Source organism: Hylaeus volcanicus, chromosome 3, assembly GCF_026283585.1.
Source record: "Hylaeus volcanicus isolate JK05 chromosome 3, UHH_iyHylVolc1.0_haploid, whole genome shotgun sequence".
In the NCBI taxonomy this organism is placed as follows: Eukaryota; Metazoa; Arthropoda; class Insecta; order Hymenoptera; family Colletidae; genus Hylaeus; species Hylaeus volcanicus.
Window position 1 is genome coordinate 28353060 of NC_071978.1, and position 21122 is coordinate 28374181.

Below are 21122 nucleotides of genomic sequence, written 5' to 3' on the forward strand. Positions count from 1 at the left end.
CAGATCCATGTACTTTTCAAAATGCTTTATTCAGTAATTTTTCCTTGTAATGATTACAATGAATGGATGATATATTTCGTATTTGAGTAATATAACTGATTAAATATAAAGATCTACCCTATCAATAATAAACTAATTTTTATCTACCGTTTGTAATACATAATAATATCGTTCAATATTTTCACATTGACGACGAAGAACAGTAAACTAAAAATCCAAATAAACGTAAAAGTATTTATCCCTCGAAATTCTAACAAATAAGCTGCCGATAGCCAGAGACCTTGACTTAAGATCCAAGCAAAACACAGACATAACGATCTCTTAACGCTTAATCCAAAATGTGGGAGACACAATGGTAAAAGAGATAAAAACCAGAAAAAGTATTGCGACGTTAATACTGGATTGTAAGTGACCATTACCATGGCTTGCGTGAACATCGCGAACGGTAATTCAGATTTACTCGAATATTTGTATGACAACATCAGAAGCAGCACTAGCTGTGGCAGAAATGTGAACATTTTTTGGAGTAAGCTAGGTGGATGATTTGCAGATAAATATAGCATGTAAAAATAAACAGAAAAATTATGTTTCGTGTCTTTACGTATCATGTGATAAATAAGACTTTCGTAAAGATACTTATACCCATAGAAATAATAATTGACGATAGTTAATAGAGCTACTAAAGCCACGCAACTGAGTACCAACCTTAATTGATTTTTATTCGGTATCAAACTATATCTTTCGTTAAGCGAAAAATACATCGGTAGACTGAACACTATAGGGTATAATCTAAAATGAATCGAGACAGCGTGCAATAAACCTGCTAGAATAAATTTATCTCGCTGAAACGAATCCAAAGTCAACATGACTAAAAGAACCGCCATCGAATCTGCATTTCCTCTGGTCGAAATTATAATCGTGAAAGGATTGTACAGCCATACCATGGCACAAATTAATTTCAATTTATCGCTACAGTTTTGGAACGTTAGAATTCTTTTGATCAAGATTGCTATCAAAATATCAACAAAAGAAAATAAAATCTTTCCAAAATTTTGATGTAGAAAAATATTTGGCGTCAAAAGCAAAGCTAACAATGGCGTATAACGATAAGTATCGCGTTCGAATGGCGATTGCCCTTCTACCATGTGTCTCGCAGCATCGGTAAATACTTTATAATCCACATCAGTGTATGGAACATTGAAGGTTTTATCGTGATAATTCGAGTAAATTACTAAAGCTACTCTAAGTAGGAAGGCTGATAAACAGTGCCCCTTAAATGATAACGTATCCATTGTTTAAATGTAAAATGTATTTTTTACAAAAGACTACACCAATAGAGCAGTAAAAAACAAGAGAACCTACTCGATATAATTCTATTCTCTACAACCTCGTATTATTTTTCAAAGCAGCTTTCATTAAGCATGCCTTGAATTCATTAAACTCACTTTTGCAATCATTTTTTTGCAAATTAGATTTTGTCGATACACATACAGCATACTTAGCACCAGATTCCTGACACTGAGCAATAAGAATTGGATATTTTCTAAATCGTTCCTTTGCCTTTTTCACTGCTTCCATGTTTAACTATATCGATATGGTACATTATTTACTATATATAAAAACATGGATTTATTACATTTTAATACATATATTTACTATATATTGATACATTACTTGCTACATCAAAACATCAATTATTTTTTTGGAGGAACTCTTTTTGCCAAATAGAAAGTGTATGCCAGATTAACTACCATTAAGGCATGCCAATATTTCATCCTCTTTGCACGGTCTTGGGCAAACATGATTTATGATTGCACGTTTTTCTGGTGAAAAATCAAAGGATAATGAAATAACATTGAATGGATTTCCACGATAAATTAAGTTTTAGATGACTATGCATGATCTATTAAGGATCTCAGTGTCAAATGAAATGACCAAAAACTTACATAATCAACAGTATTGTGCTCGTATTTCTTAGAAATATCTATTCCTTCACAAACTGTTGACACCTTCTTATGTACAATACAGCACTGTCTTATTTCTTCTATAACAGATTCGCAGCGTGACGGCTGATAGATGTTATCTGAAAATGAACAAGTTTTCCAATACATAACTTAACCTCAAATATACCAACGAAGGTTACATAATGCGAATTCGATTACATTAAGTGAAATCATTTAAAACACACAACCTTTTAAACACTGCTGCAATTTACATGCAAACTTTTTACACGGGTCGGCAGTTGTCATGCAAAAGGATATTTTCGTTCGCTATTGGATACCATAACCCTATATACTTACGTCTGCTTACGTCGCATATAAGTTATATGTGTTAAACTGAATCCTAACCCTATACGTACTTCAGATGCACCAACACAATCAAAGCACAGTTTGAAGTGGCGCCATCGGTGACAAAACGCTCAAGTTTGTAGTGAAAGTAATTCCTACTATCGCTACCAGATGGCTCCATTAACTAAAGCTTCGATATTTAGTGCTAAATTAAATAATTAATCATCGAAATGATAAACTTGTCATATCAACTAATATATTGTAGTGTTATGAAACAAAGAATGGTATTAATTATGTTTTTATGAAAAATATAGAATAATTAATTTGAATGTATCGCTGCTGCCATCTTACAGAAACAATGAGAACTATTTTCAGAACAAACTTGAGCAGTTTCCCACCGATGGCGCTACTACACTATATTAAATAGTACAGTCTGACAAGAGCAGCCGACAAAACACAGTCACTGTATATAAGTACGTAATCATCAACGAATGTTTTGCTAGGTTAAATTATACAAATTGTGCATTAATAGCGACAAAAGTACAATAATGTTGGGGAAAATTAAAACAAAACAGGAAAAAGGAGGTGAGTAGTAAAATATGAATTAGTTTGTTACACCTATTGTCTCTGACAGTTCCGCCGATACTGTTAGTAGTTCTTGTTATAGGTTATGTATTTCTTTAATAGAACTCAAAATAATCGTAGACAACCTTATTATATCAGAGTAGTAGAAATTTCCTTTTTAACTTACGAGAGAAATAATGTGTTCAATGTTCTACAAGTTTTTCACTTATTGAAAACACTATTGCTTAAAGTTATGTATATATAATTTCTCGGTCTTTAATCAACGAAAAAATGTCATTTGATTGATTATTTAATTTATATACATTTTTTAGAGATTATTGCATACAGCGAAGCAGCAGTTGTAAATAATGCTGCTGTAGTCGAATATTGTAGGATATCAATGGCAGCTTTATCTGGTGGTACAGCTGGTTTGTTAGGGTTAACAGGTTTATATGGTTTTGGTTTCTACATTTTTGCGGTATTTGGATTATGGGTAAGAAGAATTGTCAATGGTAATTTAGTTTCCTTGGACAACATCAAATAATAGTTTTTGTAGGCAATGTTATTATTAAAAGCTGGGGGCCAATGGAAGAAATATTTTATAAGCAGACGAAATCTTCTGACGAGTGGATTTTTTGGAGGACTCTTTGTATCCTTTATATGGTCACGATAAAATGCTTTTATTAAATATTAGTTATTTATAAATATGAAAGTATTTTCCTTAATTGAAACCAATGGAATGATGCTACAGACATATGTGTTGTTTTGGACGTATCCTTTTAATATGAATTATTTGCGTTTGATTACAAAACGCGAAATATGCGCGCGCTAAGTATACTAGTCTAAATAATATTTGTACTTATCTATTTTCCTCAATGTGAAATCAGATTTTTATATGGCATGGTACACGTCTACTGATCTAAAGGATATTTAGATTTAAGAATTTATATTTTTTAATTAAATAGGTATGTCGTTAATTAATTGAAGATATCACATGCAATTGCAAGTTACTAGCCAGAGTAAAAATATTGTTGAAGAAGCACTACGCGATGTATGATGTATGTATGTACATAGGATACTCTTTGAAAAATACATCTATTCCACCGTTCCACCTGCTCGATCTCGTTCATTATTGTACCCTGTTCACGTTGTAAACAAATAAATTTTCAAAGCAATTATACTTCGATCTATATTTATTTTTATGTTCACATACATGCGGTACACAAACATTGTAAACAAAATATTATAAAATCCTACATTTTCCCTAAAGTTAAATGATCTAATGTGTAACAAATTACTGAACACATCTTTAAAGTGCTTCAAGCACTTTTCTCGTTTAACTAAATAAATCGACAAGCGATACTCCATTGATCTCGTAACAAATGAAATCTTTAAATTCAAAAATAGAACATATTACATTTAACTTTCGTTTAATTCCTATATCTTGAACTGACGGTCAACGATACATCCCGATATTGTTTTGTAGTTGACATGCACTAACCGCGATTTTACCAAGAACGTTATCATTTAAGTTGATAAATTTCATGTAGCGGGCGATCACAATTTTCTTTTACGTTGTTGTTCGAGAAGTTGGAAGAAGCGCACGAAAGAAGATCGGTATTCCCGCGAATCAGATCTTCGTTTCGGAACTTTGTTCGGGAGCAGGTGCAACACTCTCGTGCTGGCAATTCTCCGGAATGTCCTCGAGAGGTGTCCCCTTTTCGAGACTCTCTAGTTTCCGTTCTTGATCCATCTTCTCGAGTTCGTCTTTGCTCAGGTGATAAACTATTCCAGCTCCGAATCCATCGCCCAGGACATTTATCGGGGTCCTTATTCGATCTCTGAAAGCACGAGCAAATATATTAATTAAGATCTATTCGAAACGAGTAACCGCAACGGAAACTCACAACATCCAGTCCACGGCGAAGAGCAAGGAAACATCGTTCGTGGGTAAACCCAAAGATGTGAGCACTATTAACATCGTGATCAAAGCAGCGCTGGGGATGCTCGCCGCTCCTATACTGGCCAAGGTAGCCGTGAAACTACAAAGACAAAAAGCATACGGATGAACGATGGAACTTGAACCGATCGTTGGGCCAACCTAAGCGCATACAAACCTGACTGTTATCACTTCGTCTATTCCTAACGAGATTCCGTTCATCTGGGCGATAAAAATCGCAGCCACGGCTTCGTAAAGAGCTGTTCCGTCCATATTGACCGTAGCCCCGACCGACACCACGAATCGAGTCACTCGTGAATCGATTTTATTATTTTCTTCGAGGCAACGGAACGTTATAGGTAAAGTTGCTGAACTGAAAACCATCGGGGAGCGTATAGCGCGCGATCTAAACGAGTTTAAAAGTATTTGCGGGATCAATTGCTACCTCGACGCCGTTCCCAAGGCTGTGACCACAGCCTGCATCATACCCCTGAAGAACACGGCTGGGTTCTGTCGGGTAAGCAGCCAAAATATCAGCGGTAGCGTGATCACAGCGTGCACCAATAGACCCAGGATAACCGTCATCATGTACAGACCCAGCATCTGAGCGGTCGCCGCCAGATTGTTGATCGACATTATCTTGCCAGCTATCAGACACATGATTCCGAACGGAGAGTACCTGCGTGACATTAAGACTCGAGCCCACATTTCGTCGTCTAATCACATGTATATGGACGTAGCGATGGGAACTACCAAGCGTGAAATTAAGTTGCGACTCGATCTGCTCACCACATCACAACGATACTGACGAGTTTCATGATTATTTCGTTCAGCACCACGAAGAAGTCGACCATCACTTTTCCACGCGGGCCTAACTGTCCCGCGACAAGACCGAACGTGATGCAGAACATAATCATTCCCATCACGTTCGTCCCGTCCTTATATATTAACGTCGGCTCTAGGACGTAATCACTTTGATTCGTGCCCCCTATCGTTACCACTTTCTTCTTTACGTAAGTGGTTTGCGCTTGCTGGAAGCACGCCTGGACCAAGTTTTCCGGCACCATGTTTCTAAAATTGATAGTCGTTACCGATCGTCGTTCGCGTTACTCCCCCGCTCTCGCGTTATACCTAATTATATCCATAATAGCGTCCAGCGTGGAGACCTTGGTGTCCTCCGTCTTAGGGGCGGTTATCGTGGACTTGATCCTAGGATCACCTGGGTGGATCATCAACACCATCACGATGCCAACTGCGGCGGCCAGGATGGTGGTTACGGTGTAGTACGTCAGAGCTCTGACTCCCATTCGTCCGGAATTTTTCGCGTCCAACTGTGCCATTCCTGAAAGAGAGAGAACTCGGAATAGAACGATACCATGCGAGGATGTACGGGAAACGTCGCATAGTCACCGGATATGAGCGAAGAAGCGATGAGCGGCAATATGAACATCTTCAGCAGCCGCATAAGGAGTTCTCCGGGAAAACTGATAAATGTTATGGATTGTGGCGTGGGACTGGCCAATCGACCAAGGAACCCGAGAATGAGGCCCACGAGAACGCCACCGATCGTGAAGATCAGAAGCATATTCTCCCCCATCCAGTCTACCACCTGCGTTTAGATTCCAGAGTCAAGATACGATCGAGGAGAATCTTTGGAGAATCTTTAGCGAAAAGGAGATCAAGGTCGTCGCTCGGGTGTAAATAAGCTTTTGCTACGAACCGCTTGCAATCTGTTGAGCGGCGTCATATGGGGACGCGCTTTGACCTCGTCCTCGGACGCTATCTTCTCGATCTCGTCCGAACATGACCTGGAAATCGGACCAGGTAAGAGAGGAAGATTGCTCGAAAGCGAACAAAAGTTTGGCCAATCTCACGTGTTGGCTTCCTTGACCTCCAAGGTGCCCCTGAGGACCGCGACGGCCCCGGATATGCGTCGCATCAACGACATCGTGGCTGGTACCGCTAACGAGTCGTTTTAAGAATTCTCGAAGAGCCTCCCTCTGGGCACGAGGAAGATCGCGGCGGACACGTTCTCTATCATCCCGCGGTCCTCACCGCTGTGACATCTGCGTTTACAAATCGAGAATAAAGTGCGTTTGATAGTCGACACTGGCGAGGGGTACGCCGCTCATTTTAGCGCTGTGACCAATTTCTTTATTTTTAATATTTGGGAGATGATCCTTAACGAAGTTACTCCTATCCCAAAAGGGAACCTTCGGAAGGAGCTTTTGGAGAGTTACGACACTCTGATTCATCGTGCAAGTTTTCCTCCTCCCTCCCGAAGATTAAGGATCACCTTCCAAACAATTTGGTCGCGTAACTAGGGAGACACTTGCGACGTTCCCCTCGTCGAGACGAGAAGGATTTCCAGAAGGAGGTCACACTTGAATCCGCGATGCCAGACGCACAGTTGCAGGACCACTGCACCGATACCGCGTAATCGTGCGACGAGCAAAGTGGCATCCGTAACCGCGGATCCTGGCGGGTCTTTTACTCGCGATGGACTGTCGAGTGGCCACGGTACGATCGAGACCTGGCTGGGTATCGCGTAGTTACGATCTGCCATCACGTAGATAATGTGCCCCATCCAGGAAGTTGATTAGAGGCCGCGAGGGGGGCGGGACGGGTACCACCGAAGGAGAAAAGGGAGACCAGCTCCAAAGAGGAGCGAAAGAGACGACGGGCTACAGGAAGAGGTCACTCAGCACAACGGGTCGCACGGCACTGAATAAGCAGAAGGGAGACAAATGTGCATCGCGCGCGAGTTCGTTTCATAGAAATAGACACGTCGTCTATTGGATCCACGGTGCCGCAATTGCTGCGAATCAGAGAACCCGAGCGCTTCATCCCTTAGCGTCTGGGCCCCCTTTGGAACCATTAACGTCGAGGTGTTCTTCATTTATTTAAGATATTTGACGCTCTCGCGACTCTATTTTCCATGGATCGTACTAACCGGGACTTTTACGTGTGAACCGTATCCTTTGGCTGAGATACTCCAACGTTCTCCAACGTTACATGAAAATTTGAAATTGAAATACGTGATAATTTATGTAAAATCGAATCCTAAATGTCAGCTAATTTTGTGCGTTCGAGATCGAGGAGAACTTTTTAATGGACTACGTATTTCATTGATCTTTAACCGATACAATCATTCGTGAAATATGATTGACCCAGGTAGAAAGGAGAGAAATTGTTGCTCGCTAACGAGTTCCCGCTTCCCAGCTAAAGTACGCCCGAGAGAAAGGGCGGTGGGTGTAAACTGTACGTAGGTGCAGGCGTGCACGTGCCCCTTAGAAGACTCGTTTCGTCGAATAAAAGACAACATCGCGATTTGCTCGTCATTACCAGCCTGAAAGATGAGTTACGATTACACGGAACAAGGTGGGCGACGCTCGTTTGGCTCCCTTGTTGAACGATGACTCTAACGAGGGACCATCTTCTTTGCAGCCTTGGCCAACATTCGAAAGTCATCCCGCAGGCATGCAAATTTTGCGTTAATTCGTCGACAGCGATCCGCGGTCTGATGCATCGATCAGAGATACAGATCACATTTGAAACGTTCGCAGCAGATTATTTTGAAGGTATGTAGGATACGGTCCAATCTGTAGGGCCCCTTTGTATATCCGTTGGGAGGTAACCTAATTCCTCCAGTAATAATGGCTGTGAGCAACGACTACGTGTAGACTAATATTGGGATCACGGTGGATCGTGCACTCTGCCAATAAGAGAATACATGCACTCTAGTATCGAACGGTTGGTGATGTTTCAATCGGGGACGGATTAAGGGAGCTCCGCATCCTTCGAGGGTTCATCTTCTTTTTTTCAATTACTAAAATAGTTGTTTGACGAATGCTCGAGGAGATGATTATTTTGAACTTGAAAACAATGTTTCAGTAGGTGAACAAAATCCTCCTCGATTTCCTTATCAAGTAGACTTTTACTTGTAGCTTAAAAATCTTTATTTGATCATGATTCGAATACTGTGCTCGAAGGGAAAAGCCTAATTTCTTTGGACAAGTTGCGTAAAACTTGCTAATTATTAAGTGCATATTTATTTATCGAGTAGGAAGAAACTCGTATTTCAAATTGTATTTTAATTAAATGAATAGACATTTGGCGGTGAACAAATCAAATTAATTTTAAAATCGACGATCAGCGCCCTCGGCGGGTAAACGTCCAAGTTTGTAGCCAAAGAAGCGGATGGTAACTATTTCGTTAGCAACTTGGATAGGTTTGACGATCAGTTTAGTCCGTTCAACGCTAGATGGCAGTTCAATTCATTACCATCTGGGAACGCGCGTGTTTTGTACATAAGTCGAAACTTGAATTTATTTATAAATGAAATAGAATGATAGTTCGTTTTAATTTATACCAGTAATAGGATTGTAATTTTTATTACGCTAAAAGTACTGCTGCAATTCTTATTCCATTCTGAATCGATAACGTTGGATTTTACATCAGAATGGTAAGAGGCTCAAAATCGTGTGATGCATTCATCTGTTGGATGTTCAGTCCATTCTATATCTCCTGTATGATACCATGGATTTGGAGTCGAAAGGAGAGAGATATATCTTGTTTAACAGTCTTTCAATTTTGTTGAAAGCTGTTGAAAATGAACGTACAACCGTTGACCTTCGAAATGAAGCGTCAGTTTACGGAACAGTAGAGCACGCAGATGCGTAAGTGATTTTGAGTGTTTTTATTCTTGTTACCGGTATAGTGCAGTTTAGTATTTACCTTTATTGCTTTAGCCAGATGAATATCGTAATGAGAAACTGTGTCTTCACCGATCCTAGGGGGGATTCGTACAATTATGACCTGTTGTTTGTTCAAGCAAGAAATATTCGCTTCGTTCACATACCACCAGAAGTAAGTAACTTGATAATATTACGAACGGGCTTATTTTTGTATAAAGGGTTCAATTATTGTGTATAAACAAGTGTCCGAAGAGAATAACGAAATCTCAATGTCATTCGTACGTTGTCTAGGTACTTTCGAATTTCTAGGTTGCTTGTACATTATTGACTATAATTTGAAGTGAAAATTTACCTTGATTTTAACGTCGTTTAAATAACGTTGTCTATAGTTTGATTGCCTACAGATAAAATGTGTACTCATATTTGTTTTTTATTCTTTCAAATATGATAAGAATTCAGCATTTGCTAAGTAAGTCTCTAAAATCTTGTTTAAGGGAAGAGATTACTTTGAACTTTAAAACTTGTGAAACATCAAGAATTTTAACATATTCTTTAACATCTTCAGTAAGTGTTAAACACTATTGTACAAGAATGTCGTTTGCCCCATCGATGCAAGCAAACACAAATACTTTGAAATTTCTTGATTATGATTGTGTTGGATTTGACTTAGACAATACACTCTTACGTTATAATGTGACAAACTTAGTACATTTGATGTATGAAACTTTAGCTAATTATCTAGTAACAGAAAAAGGATATAGTACAAAATATTTATCAAGGCCATTGAATGACAAAGACTTAGATTTCATGCAAAAAGGATTGTTCTTTGACTTTGAAAGAGGAAATATACTTAGAATAAGTGCAGATGGAATAATTCACAGAGCTTGTCATGGAACTAGTTTATTAAGTGTGGAAGAAATTAAAGAAATATATTGTGATCAAAAATGGGAGGCTACAGATGCCTTTTGCAATGATATGTTGTCAACATGGAATGGTCCGGTATCTATGAAAATGAGAAGTTCGTTAGACTACTTTGACATGTCATCATCTCTTGTTTTTGCAAAATTAATAGACACTCTTGATGAAGAACAAGGTGGACCCTTGGATGTCTATAACGTTTGGCCTGATATGTTAGATGGATTAATTGAAATGTACAACAAGGATCATTTTAAACTAGATAGAGGGTGCTTCTTTCATGGTTTAACAAAAGATCCTGTTAAATATTTACGTAAATGCAGTTCAGAAACTATATCTTGGATTCAGGAGCTAAAGAAACAACGTGTTACTTTTCTTATTACTGGATCAAATATTGATTTTGTTGATTTTACTGCTACCTATGCTCTTGGAGAAGACTGGAAATCTTTATTTGATATTATTATTTGTTATGCAAGAAAGCCTGGCTTTTTTACAGATGAACGTCCATTTCTTGAACTGACAAATTATCAAGAGGGTGATGTGGTAGAAAGTAAAGATTTGAAACAGGGTGGGATATATAGCCAGGGTAATTGGAAAGGACTTGTTAAATTTCTTGGATGTCTATCAAAAAAGAGTAATCCTCGTTGTATATATATTGGTGATAATCTTGTACAAGATATTTATGTACCAAATGCACGTGTAGAATGTGATACAGTGGCTGTAATAGAGGAACAAATGTCTGAAGGAATGGTTCATCAAAGATTATCACATCCAGATGAAAAAATATTAAATTCAACATTTTGGGGTTCTTATTTCTGTTTAAAAGATTCTAAAGTTAATGTGGATTCGTTATGGGGGTTTACTATAAAAAAGTATGCAAAACTTTGCATACCTGAGATAGATTTAATAACTCAACAGCCATTAGGGGAATCTTATCCATGTTTTAGTAAAGATGGAAAGAATTATGATGGATATTATCCTGCTGTACCGCTCAGTATATCAACATTTTAAGCTCTTAAATTTCTTTGAGATATAAAGATTGTTTATTGATGTGCTATTATATGTGTACTTTATATGTTTATATAATGTACTCTTAATTTAAGATACGTATTATACCAGCTATAAAGGAACAGTTACGACATTTGTACAACCAAAAGAAGATAGTAAAAGATGATAAACGAACTTTTAAAATGAAACGTTCGGAGCAAAGACAACAAGAAGGGCGTGCGATGGTAGAGAAGATTTTGGAAGATAAAAAGAAGGCAAAATAAGTTTCCAACGATAGTGAAAGGGATTAAAAATGAACTAACAAATTATTCGTATTTTTATAATGCGTTTATTTACATGTTTATTTTCGATGTATAAAAATAACTTCATATAGACATACATTGCATAAAATTCGGTACAAATTTAATGTAACAGCAAATACTTTATATAAATTGTAAGTACAATTGTCAAATATACTGTTTAAAATAAATATGTAAATCAATAAAATTAAAACAGATTTATTTTAAGAGAGATATTTTAATTATACATATATTATTAATACACAACTACACCTTTATATATATTTCATAACAGTAATTATTGACCTTTGTTACGATAATATATAAATGTCTAATAATTCAACAAATTTTTGATACAAAATTATTTTTACCTTAGTTAGAAAATATAATGAAAGGCATGTGTGGTTGATGCACCACATACTGTTACGTCACAAAACAGTTATGCACAACTGCCAACAAAATTTAATTTTCATAGTATAAATGAGTTTAATTAGTTGAAGTGTTTGTTATTTTCTTTCAACAGCAATTGCAATTCCCATTCCACCACCAATACATAAAGCTGCAACACCTTTCTTTCCACCAGTTCTTTCCAAGGAATGAAGTAAAGTTACTAAAACTCTATTACCTATGGCATGAAAAATATAAATATAGCAACAAAATTAATATATTTACAATAATATTTTAATTACCAGATGCGCCAATTGGATGACCTAAAGCAATAGCTCCTCCATTTATATTAACTTTATCAGGATTTAAACCAAGTGTCTTCACACATGCTACCGATTGTGCTGCAAATGCTTCATTCAATTCATATAAATCTACTTCTTCTTTGGTCCATCCTGCTTTTTTCAACTGAAACATTTATTCAAATTTATTTTATTGTCATACTGTGCTAGGATGTAACATATACTAACGACTAATTCCACTGTCGGAATGGGACTCGCGCCCATAATACGTGGTTCTACTCCAGCTTGTGCCATTGCCACAATTTTAGCCATTGGAGAGAGTCCTTTTTCAGTAGCAGTTTTTGCTGACATAAGAACTACTGCTGCTGCTCCATCATTTGTTCCAGATGCATTACCAGCAGTCACTGTACCATTATTCTAAATATTAAATAATCATTCAAATAATCACTTTACAATTTAATATTTTTATTTATAAAAAATAGCATTATCCATACCTTCAAAAATATTGGTCTTAATTTTTGAAGATTTTGAACTGTTGTCCCAAACTTGGGAAACTCATCCTTATCCACTATAATAGTATCTTTTTTAGTAGGCACTGTTATAGGAATAATTTCTTTCTTAAAATAGCCTTGATTAATTGCAGCTTCTACTTTTTGCTGAGATTTAGCTGCAAATTCATCTTGTTCTTCTCTACTTATATTAAAGTCTTTAGAAATATTTTCAGCTACAAAAAATATATTACACAGATAAATATATATCGGTTTATAAATTTGCATTTAATTACAGTTTCAGCATAATTGAAGAATTCATTAAAGAAAAAATGCATTTTAATTACTAATATTTGTGTACCAGTTAGACCCATATGAATTCCATGGAATGCATCTGTCAAGCCATCAAATATTAATGTATCCGTAAAACTAGTGTCTCCTAGTTTTGTACCATTTCTAAGGTGTAAGGCATGTGGTGCAAGACTCATGCTTTCCTGACCAACAGCTACAACAATTTGGCATTCCTTAGCTTTTATAGATATGTAACCATTCATAACTGCTCTAAAAAATTAAGTTTGTTTAAATATTAAATAGATTGGAAAAATTGTATTATTCTACATCTATATAGACCAATCTTAATTTATAAGGAGTGCATAGATAAAGATACATTAAAAATTCAATGTTGTTTTCCACTCAAGATATCATATTCTACAGGTATTGAATTTCATATTTACTTTAAACCAGAACCGCATAGCATATTAATTACATATGATGGAGTAGCTATAGGAATGCCTGCATTTATTGCTGCCTGTCTTGCTGGATTTTGTCCTTGACCAGCAGTTAATACCTTCAATATAATGTATTATGAACATTACCTTAAGTTTAGATTAGCAGTACTTGTACAAACTAGTTAACATAATATAGATTATTCATGAATGTTATCTGCACAGTCGTGTGCAAGTATTGTTACTCTATGATATGTACAAAAAAAGCTGATCGTATATAATTTATTTCCAGATCATCTAAGCAAGCTGTCAATCATGGTACTAAGTCATGATTTTAAATTACCTGTCCAACTATAACTTCAGAAACATCTGTAGGGTCAAGACAAGCTCTTGCAAGGCTCTCTTTAATAACAATAGTACCTAACTCTGATGCTTTTAATGACGACAAAGATCCACAAAGTGATCCTACAAAAAATGAAATATATCGTAATGTAATTGACATAAAGTGCAAAAGTTTAATTGTTATTAAACTTCTATCAAGTTGATTTTCATGTGATACTTCAAAAAAGAAATATTTCTAGTAGTATATCGGACTTATGATAAAAAAATAGAATGTTCTTCTTTTAAATGAAAATTAATTGAATAAGCAAAAGTATTGTTAACAGTCAAGCATGTGATGTTGAAGACTATGGGTAGATTTATTGCAAAATCAACAAATTATTACTTTGTTAGACTACAATGAGAATGGAGGTAAAATATATTACTTAAACTTCCTTTTAATGCATGACAGTGTCAATGTACTCGACACACGACTGATCGTGAATTGAAAATTTTACTGTTTACATGATATTCTTTAAACTGGATTATTAAGTATATAGAACGAATGCAGGTATTTTCGATTGTTAAAACAATTTATGCTTGTTAAATGCAAGTTTATACCTATGGGTGTCCTCACTGCTGACACAATCACAACGTCGGTATCACTCATATTAAAAATTCTTTGGAAATTATGTCCAATCTTGCGGAAAACTGAACTAAGACTGCCGCCACGAGCCCATATAACGGAAATATGTAGCATTCGAAGCGCTGACGACACGTAACAGTAACGGCTTAATGAAAGTGTGTCAAACAAAATGTAAATAGTTACTTTCTTTCGCTTACAGAATCACGTATATTATTATCGTCTAGTTTTTTTATATACAAGTATAATTACATCCACTTTAAAAATATAAAAAAAATTTTTCTCCATAGAAGTTGGACAACTAAGGGAGTGCGACATGTGCAATGCAGGCAGGTTTCTGAATCTGAAGGGTTTTGACTTTATAACAAACGTAATAACAGTTAATTTTTGATCATTTTTTTTAATTATGGATGATTTTATAGACATAGGTTCTGCAGTATTTTAAACAAAAATTTTGTTAAATCTAATACATATCGCTTTACGAGTTCGGCTGATTCATTTTTTGAAAAATTAAAAGTACCACTTTCTTTTTATTAATGTAGTACGATATTTCGGGAAAGAATTAACTTTTCTTTTACAGAGTTTGATCTTTACAGATCAGCACATGGATCCTAGAATTGCTGATTACGCTACTGCCAACATTCTGTATGGAAATAAACGCTTAAAATATATTAATGCGCAATACCACGCATTCATCAAAGCAGCAGTCCTATATTCACGCGAAAAAAATGTCGATTTCGTGTATCGTTGCAATGAAAATTTCACGCTATTACCATTAATTTGTGAGTAATGTCAATGGTCCCTGTAGATGCCTTTATTAATCGATACGTCGATACGTCCCTGACGACGTCACCGGTTGGTTGACTTCCAATACGGCGTACAGGTGGCGTTGAACCACCAATCGTGGCGGCGTGGTGGTGCTCGTTTGTTTTTACCCAGCGTGCATTGTGAACAGTGACTGGTGCTAAGATGGCCGACAACAAGGAGGAGATTTCGGAGCTCGTCGAAAAGCGAGGTATTTATTGCGATTGTTCGATTTACTTGTCGTGATTGTTGCGTGGAATCGAGGTACGATGCACGGCGAGAGCGTCGGTGTAGACGAATAACCGGTGTGATCCGTAATTGGCATAAAAATCACGCCATCTGCACGCACGGTGTCTAGGAGGAACGATCGCGAAAATCGTCGCTATTCTACCAACGAATCGGGCCCATTTTCCGTGTCTTTCGCAACGTTCACGTTGCTCGCGGCTGGTTAACCTAACCCCAGGTGACAGGGACACACCTGTCAACGCGACGTCAGTCGCGAGCAGTGTCAAACATGCCACCTTTTGACAGGGCTACGGTGCACACGCTCGGCTGCACGACACCCTTCGCGAGCCAGCGTGCGTGTGGTACGTGCGAGCAGCAGACAGAATACATCGTGCTCCTCGTGTGTCCGCGTAAGCGCTATGCTCGTTACTCATTAAGGTCATACGCCGACGGCCTTGCAATTCGCACCGTCGCTCAAGTAATCCCTCTGCTCGAGATTACCGTTATCTCTTACCGCGAATTCACTGCCGGCTGATTCGTGTAACACCTACGCTCTAGTTGCCGCCGTATGTGCACGAGTGCGCGCGCGCGCTTGTATTGCCCACGGATTCCCGATCGGCGGCATTCGAACGTCGTCGACCACGGGGTTCGTGGCGATGTTGCACGAGAGAGGTTCAACGTGTCCGCTACTAAGTACTCGTCATCGCAGTGTTAGGCACATTGTTTATCTAGATGATAACGCTTTATCTAGATAAACTCGTATGCCTGACTCACGAATCAAATGTTCGTCATTCCAGTAACCTTTTCTTCCCGAAACGGGCCAGGCAAATAAATATTTACTAGCAATGTAAACGAGAAAACAATTCTTCGCGTTTGCACGCCCGTGTTAGTGGTCTAGGGTGGTGTGCTCTTACGTGATTTTCATCTGGTTTGTGCGTTGCACGTGATTTTTTTCTTTATTTTTTTTTGCGGTACTCCGAAATTACGTATCACACAAAAATATTGTAAACGTTACTCAAACCATACTGACATCACATGCTCGACACAAATAGGTAGATTACTCAGAATAGATTACTCGAATAGAAATGTTTTACCTAGATAATCATGTAGGAATTATTGGGGTAACGTTGAACTCTGGTCGTCAAGTAATAAATACACATGTGCCACGATAGATCGTTGCCGGTGCGAGAAATATCGATGACGATCAATCACCGTCGGATGTTCTTCTGCTATTGCACGCCTCGTGGAATTTGTTCCTCGGAATTACGTTATTCGTATACGTGTTTCGACGTTGTTAATTTTGTTTCTGTATCGCTCCGAAATTACCGTGTTCGGTGACACGTGACTCTGTCCTACGTGTGTAAACAATTCGAACAATCGTCCAGCGACCTCCAACAGTATCGTATTTGTCTCAGGACATTAAAGGTCTGTGTTGCTAAACACAGTGGAGTGTTATATAAAGATCGCTCCATGATACGTGCCATATGTTTGGGGTCATTGTCTTGTTGGGAAAATAACTTTTTTCTAGACCCAACTAGAAAGATTTTCAGATAGTTCATTTCGTCCATTGAGTCGTCAGGAATAATAATTTTACCCCTTTCCATTGTAATCGTTTTCATTTAATCATTTTTATTTCGGTATCTAATCTGATTTGGTAAATGACACTAATATTATGATGAGAAGTGTACAATACCAAACTTTTATAAATAAACTTAAATAAATAAAATAATTTTATTAACAAATTTTTTTTAATAAAACCATGTCCCACTAATTTGTTTAATTGGAGATCAGTTTGCCACCCCTAGAGGTGACTTTATAGTTTATGGAGTCAACTAAAAATAAAGTTACCGTTGGTAAAATGGTGATTCCGTTTTACCACGACGTCAGTGACGTTTTATCGGTAAATTATGTATACCAGTGACGATTATCCGCGGTGAGCAGCGTCGCGGAGCGATCAATCGGGATTTCTGATCGTCCCTGCCACTGTAATGCGATTAACTCCGTTACATGCATCTCCGGTATTATGCGACGCGTCCTGTACGCGATGTGCTTGTACCTTTCGCTGCACGTCGAACCAGTTCCTCATACGTCTTCATTAAAATTTTCCCGTGGATGACTCGCGGTGATTTTAAACATCGGTTCGCAGGGCATTCCGCGGTATCTAGCAATTCATTTCGGCGCGAATCGCGAGTCGAGGCGCGCCCCGACCTCGCGTGACTATCGCTCCAATTCTTTTCAACGTTTTTTTCTTTCTTTCTTTGATATTCGTTTAATCCATTCGGGAGCAACCAAGGAGTTCCCGGTTGTGGCGATATTCTAGAAACATCGCGACGATAGCGATCTTATGCAGACCGGTGGATCAATATTCCTCGGTTAGTAGTTTATTCGTGCGCGCTGCGAATGAGCGTAGCCCTAGAGCAACGTGTGCCGCACGTGTGCATCACTCGTTTTGGAAATCGCAGCTGTTCCGCTACAGGTTCCTTCTTATTTTTCCATTTTTCCGTTTTAACGGAGTCGTCGGGAGCTTTTGTTTCGTTTACACTGCACACAGATGGCGAAATTGGTATCTAGATACAAAGTGTGAGTAGTGGAAGATACTTTGGATCCCTCGGGTTCTACACTGGTATTTTAAAGCCTCATGCACGGAGTGTTACGCGTGTCTTAGATCGTACAGTGCCTAGAAGACTTGCGCGATCATTTTTTTTTTTCTTTTTGCTTAGTACCCAAGTAATTCAAAGTGTCCGGTTAGTGTGCGTTTCACGATCATACTTGCCAGCTGGCATTAGACACGCTCGGACGAATTTTAACGGAAGGAAGTCGGCCATTTCTGCTCGTCCGCGAATGCACGTGTCTTCGATTTTATCCGAATTCAGACGTCGGTTGCCGAGGGACCATAAACGCGTTTCTGGAACGTTTGCGCCTAGAATAGTCCTCCATTTCAGACTATGCATCGACGTAGGATGCTCGGTCAGCCTGCACCAACACACTGCGAAAATAAGGCCGGCAGGTTTATGATTCGACGCTGCTCTCAATTTTGCTAATAGGCTTGTTATTAGCCGCCATGTAAATTCTTTATTTCCGGCGCAACGAAAGATACCATGAGTGTTCTCGTTTTTAAATTGTAATTAGCAACCGAGATAACAAATTTCGACTGATTTACGTCTCGCGAGTCTGTAGGTCAATCCATATCCTTCCACGGGACAACCGTGGAGTTATTAACCCTTAACCGACCGCCCAGGATCTGCAGGAACCCGAGCCCTCGTTATTTCGTTAAGAACTCGTTGACTTAATTGAATTAGTGCCAGCCATTTTAGGTAATACTCCTTTTAATCGCTTTATTCTGCGCCTTTACATATTTCAACCGAAATTAAGTAATGCACGCCTGAGGGTCGGTTAAATATTCAGTGTGTTATATACGTAATATTTATATGTGAATAATATTATTTCTTTTAACGAGTGATCTACAATTAATCCGTCCTCTATTTAATGAACGCATTAATATTAATGAAGGTAACTCGTGCATGTAGCCACCGAGCATTCATTATTACACGTAACAACGTTTTCGAGCTCGTTACATCGTTGATGGATGAAACGTCTCGAATAAATCGCTGTACGTTGACTTTATTCGTCATTCGTTACTCGAATAAAATTTTGGCCATCGTAGCTCGAGAAAAGATACTTACATGATGTTAATATATGCTAGAATTACTCGACGCACGGGTCTTTTTCGCCGAGGCCTGTTACATGCCTCGTTCCGTAATTCACGTGAAATGGACGTGCGTGTTCGTCTAAGGGTTAAATTATTGCTTGAATGAATGTCTTCAGACCCGTTAGAACAGCGGGTGTGTAACGAGCACAGCGCACGACTGTGTATTACAATGTAAACGTGACGTCTCTTGCGACGTGGCGTCAATAAACGAAGCCGCGATAGATATTCCTCGTCGATCTGCTCTATTTGCTGTTCCATATATGCATCGTGTAAGCGCTCGTAATAACGAGATCAACGCACCGAACGTTTCATAATTATATTTTCCTTCGATACCGTGCAAATGGTGCCTGGATACACCGAACAACGCTGTTATCGTTTTTTTTTTTTTTTATTTCTCAAACACTGCCGATGGTAGCTATCCAAACCTCTGCGCGTTTACTTATAATACTTTAAAGATACATCAATTTTCGTCGCGAAGAAATACCAATTCGTTGGAAAAGTATGCGAACCGAAGCACTTCGGCGTCTAAAAAATCAAGCGATTTCTCTCGCGCGGATGCTCTACGAGCTCTCGAATGCAGTTGCATCAGATGACGAGGATATTTTAAGTAGGTTGCACTTATTTATTAGCGATGGCATAGAACCGCGTCGACTAACGGTGCATTATTGTTTTGGAACGAAAAGGGTTGGCAGGCAAGGTTCTTCTCTACGAAAGGCGACATAAGTTTCGCTTCGATTTTGATGTATTTGGGAGTCGAAACAGGATGAGCCAAATGACGTGCTGACCTCGGTGTGATTTGTTGGTTCCTCGTTCGCGACGGCGATGTCATAAACAAAAAAGGGTGCAGAACGTTTTAAATTGGCCGGCATTTGCGCGACACTGAATCGGCAAAGGGCAGGCTCTAGCTCTAACCCGTCGTTTAACGAATCGTCCCGTTCTATTGATAAGCGCCAGTCCGCGGATACGTGGTGTAGTTCCACATGCATAGTTCAGTATACGTGAATCGATACCGTAATTTCCGACTGGTTCCCTTCCGTCTACTTTGTAAATGCTGTACGAAACTTTTCCATCCAAGTTCACTTTTCCAGACCGAATGTAAATTCTTATTCGTTCGACGTAATCGTTAAGAGGCATCGTAACTGCATTAGACAACATTATCATTGTTTTCATAATATATAATATTTACGACTTGGAGTACAATGTTCCATCGAAATACCATTGTTAGTCGTGTTCAGAGCATTCTCGATCGAGACCAGAGCTTCATTCCGCGAGGTGACCACTAATTATGGCCGCAACGCTGCACCATGTAATACGCACTAATTATTTTAACACCGTTACGTAATCATCGACCGACCATGTTTTCGATCATCGCCGTTTCCTGCCTCGCCAGGCGTTCCTGGAAGATTCCTCACCGTGGCGAGAAAAAAAAAAGCGAAACTCGGGATCGCGATGATCATTACGAGTACGGAGTCCATTTCAACAATGGCGAAGCAGTAAGTCGCGCTTGTCTTTGCCCGTCGTTTCGTCGTTTCCTCGATTTTACCAGACGCTCGCGTTTACGTCGCGAGACGACCTTTTACTTATGGATGCGTCTACCCGTTACATATGCAGAGTTAATAATCTCTACTGCAACATTTGCATACTCTCTCGCGCATCTTGTTCGACTCTCTCCTAACTTCTTCCTCGGTTCGGTCGCGAGTTTCCAATTGGCGTTTGGCTCGTTGAATAGATCCTGCCTCTTCTTTGGATGCCTTTCGAACGAGCGCGTCTACTCCGAATAGTCGATTCGATTCGAAACCTCGCCGGAATGCCGTCAAACTACTCGAGATTTAATA

The 21122-nt window shown here is 38.7% G+C and overlaps 8 protein-coding genes and 1 long non-coding RNA gene across 15 annotated transcripts in view; 4 read left to right on the top strand and 5 right to left on the bottom strand.

The window, feature by feature from the left end:
* Positions 1–10: 10 nt before the first annotated feature.
* LOC128874282 (GPI mannosyltransferase 1) lies at positions 11–1292 on the bottom strand. The gene has a single exon (XM_054118877.1). The coding sequence runs from the start codon at positions 1290–1292 to the stop codon at positions 144–146; it is 1149 nt and encodes a 382-aa protein (XP_053974852.1). The 3' UTR covers positions 11–143.
* LOC128874285 (uncharacterized) lies at positions 1292–1816 on the bottom strand. Its single transcript, XM_054118880.1, has 2 exons — positions 1675–1816; positions 1292–1584 (listed from the first exon to the last, which is right to left on the bottom strand). The coding sequence occupies exon 2, from the start codon at positions 1576–1578 to the stop codon at positions 1381–1383; it is 198 nt and encodes a 65-aa protein (XP_053974855.1). The 5' UTR covers positions 1579–1584; positions 1675–1816; the 3' UTR covers positions 1292–1380.
* A 130-nt stretch (positions 1817–1946) lies between these two features.
* LOC128874287 (uncharacterized) lies at positions 1947–2721 on the bottom strand. Its single transcript, XR_008456622.1, has 2 exons — positions 2301–2721; positions 1947–2083 (listed from the first exon to the last, which is right to left on the bottom strand). It is a non-coding gene; the product is annotated as an uncharacterized LOC128874287 (long non-coding RNA).
* A 1-nt stretch (position 2722) lies between these two features.
* Positions 2723–3963, top strand: LOC128874284 (ER membrane protein complex subunit 6). The gene is made up of 5 exons (XM_054118879.1): positions 2723–2873; positions 3185–3345; positions 3409–3501; positions 3604–3623; positions 3740–3963. Exons 1-5 carry the CDS (start codon positions 2837–2839, stop codon positions 3768–3770), a joined length of 342 nt encoding a protein of 113 aa, XP_053974854.1. The 5' UTR covers positions 2723–2836; the 3' UTR covers positions 3771–3963.
* Positions 3964–4027: 64 nt separating this feature from the next.
* On the bottom strand, positions 4028–9551 carry LOC128874274 (excitatory amino acid transporter-like). Of its 3 annotated transcripts, none has more exons than XM_054118869.1 (10): positions 9529–9551; positions 6666–6857; positions 6512–6599; positions 6202–6400; positions 5923–6133; positions 5581–5862; positions 5237–5470; positions 4970–5164; positions 4760–4894; positions 4028–4693 (listed from the first exon to the last, which is right to left on the bottom strand). In XM_054118869.1, the coding sequence occupies exons 2-10, from the start codon at positions 6737–6739 to the stop codon at positions 4483–4485; spliced, it is 1629 nt and encodes a 542-aa protein (XP_053974844.1). In that variant the 5' UTR covers positions 6740–6857; positions 9529–9551; the 3' UTR covers positions 4028–4482. The 3 variants fall into 3 exon arrangements, with proteins under 3 accessions (XP_053974844.1, XP_053974842.1, XP_053974843.1); XM_054118867.1 differs by lacking the exon at positions 9529–9551 and adding an exon at positions 7176–7337; XM_054118868.1 differs by lacking the exon at positions 9529–9551 and adding an exon at positions 7128–7150.
* On the top strand, positions 9238–11923 carry LOC128874283 (U7 snRNA-associated Sm-like protein LSm10). The gene is made up of 3 exons (XM_054118878.1): positions 9238–9470; positions 9543–9660; positions 11507–11923. Exons 1-3 carry the CDS (start codon positions 9331–9333, stop codon positions 11672–11674), a joined length of 426 nt encoding a protein of 141 aa, XP_053974853.1. The 5' UTR covers positions 9238–9330; the 3' UTR covers positions 11675–11923.
* Positions 9679–11650, top strand: LOC128874280 (5'-nucleotidase domain-containing protein 1). The gene has a single exon (XM_054118875.1). It carries the CDS (start codon positions 9933–9935, stop codon positions 11412–11414), a length of 1482 nt encoding a protein of 493 aa, XP_053974850.1. The 5' UTR covers positions 9679–9932; the 3' UTR covers positions 11415–11650.
* On the bottom strand, positions 11893–14676 carry LOC128874281 (acetyl-CoA acetyltransferase, cytosolic). Its single transcript, XM_054118876.1, has 8 exons — positions 14528–14676; positions 13932–14053; positions 13598–13710; positions 13225–13424; positions 12870–13099; positions 12604–12792; positions 12379–12541; positions 11893–12314 (listed from the first exon to the last, which is right to left on the bottom strand). The coding sequence occupies exons 1-8, from the start codon at positions 14664–14666 to the stop codon at positions 12196–12198; spliced, it is 1275 nt and encodes a 424-aa protein (XP_053974851.1). The 5' UTR covers positions 14667–14676; the 3' UTR covers positions 11893–12195.
* Positions 14677–15476: 800 nt separating this feature from the next.
* The window catches only part of LOC128874271 (MAP7 domain-containing protein 1), a 166231-nt gene continuing 160585 nt past the window's right edge, over positions 15477–21122 (top strand). For 2 of the 5 annotated variants that reach the window (XM_054118852.1, XM_054118863.1), the window contains exon 1: positions 15504–15564. In XM_054118852.1, the coding sequence (XP_053974827.1) occupies positions 15519–15564 (46 nt within the window). In that variant the 5' untranslated portion in view covers positions 15504–15518. Of the gene's footprint in view, positions 15565–21122 lie in introns of all 5 variants that reach the window. The other 3 variants (XM_054118858.1, XM_054118844.1, XM_054118854.1) reach the window with 3 other exon arrangements.

What these genes read in the sequence shown, in the direction of transcription:
- LOC128874280 (XM_054118875.1), top strand. Translation starts at nt 9,933, where the DNA reads ATGATAAGAATTCAGCATTTGCTAAGTAAGTCTCTAAAATCTTGTTTA.
- LOC128874274 (XM_054118869.1), bottom strand. Translation starts at nt 6,739, where the DNA reads ATGTCGTTGATGCGACGCATATCCGGGGCCGTCGCGGTCCTCAGGGGC. An exon ending in GAGGTCAAGGAAGCCAACAC is followed by an intron (nt 6,600 to 6,665) that starts GTGAGATTGGCC and finishes TCCGATTTCCAG; the next exon opens with GTCATGTTCGGACGAGATCG. An exon ending in CGCTTCTTCGCTCATATCCG is followed by an intron (nt 6,134 to 6,201) that starts GTGACTATGCGA and finishes TCTCTCTTTCAG; the next exon opens with GAATGGCACAGTTGGACGCG.
- LOC128874285 (XM_054118880.1), bottom strand. Translation starts at nt 1,578, where the DNA reads ATGGAAGCAGTGAAAAAGGCAAAGGAACGATTTAGAAAATATCCAATT.
- LOC128874283 (XM_054118878.1), top strand. Translation starts at nt 9,331, where the DNA reads ATGGATTTGGAGTCGAAAGGAGAGAGATATATCTTGTTTAACAGTCTT. An exon ending in ACAGTAGAGCACGCAGATGC is followed by an intron (nt 9,471 to 9,542) that starts GTAAGTGATTTT and finishes TTATTGCTTTAG; the next exon opens with CCAGATGAATATCGTAATGA. An exon ending in TCGTTCACATACCACCAGAA is followed by an intron (nt 9,661 to 11,506) that starts GTAAGTAACTTG and finishes TCTTAATTTAAG; the next exon opens with ATACGTATTATACCAGCTAT.
- LOC128874282 (XM_054118877.1), bottom strand. Translation starts at nt 1,292, where the DNA reads ATGGATACGTTATCATTTAAGGGGCACTGTTTATCAGCCTTCCTACTT.
- LOC128874281 (XM_054118876.1), bottom strand. Translation starts at nt 14,666, where the DNA reads ATGCTACATATTTCCGTTATATGGGCTCGTGGCGGCAGTCTTAGTTCA. An exon ending in AGCAGTGAGGACACCCATAG is followed by an intron (nt 14,054 to 14,527) that starts GTATAAACTTGC and finishes CATTTTTTGTAG; the next exon opens with GATCACTTTGTGGATCTTTG. An exon ending in TAAGACCAATATTTTTGAAG is followed by an intron (nt 12,793 to 12,869) that starts GTATGGATAATG and finishes TTTAATATTTAG; the next exon opens with AATAATGGTACAGTGACTGC.
- LOC128874284 (XM_054118879.1), top strand. Translation starts at nt 2,837, where the DNA reads ATGTTGGGGAAAATTAAAACAAAACAGGAAAAAGGAG. An exon ending in AACAAAACAGGAAAAAGGAG is followed by an intron (nt 2,874 to 3,184) that starts GTGAGTAGTAAA and finishes TACATTTTTTAG; the next exon opens with AGATTATTGCATACAGCGAA. An exon ending in TTGCGGTATTTGGATTATGG is followed by an intron (nt 3,346 to 3,408) that starts GTAAGAAGAATT and finishes TAGTTTTTGTAG; the next exon opens with GCAATGTTATTATTAAAAGC.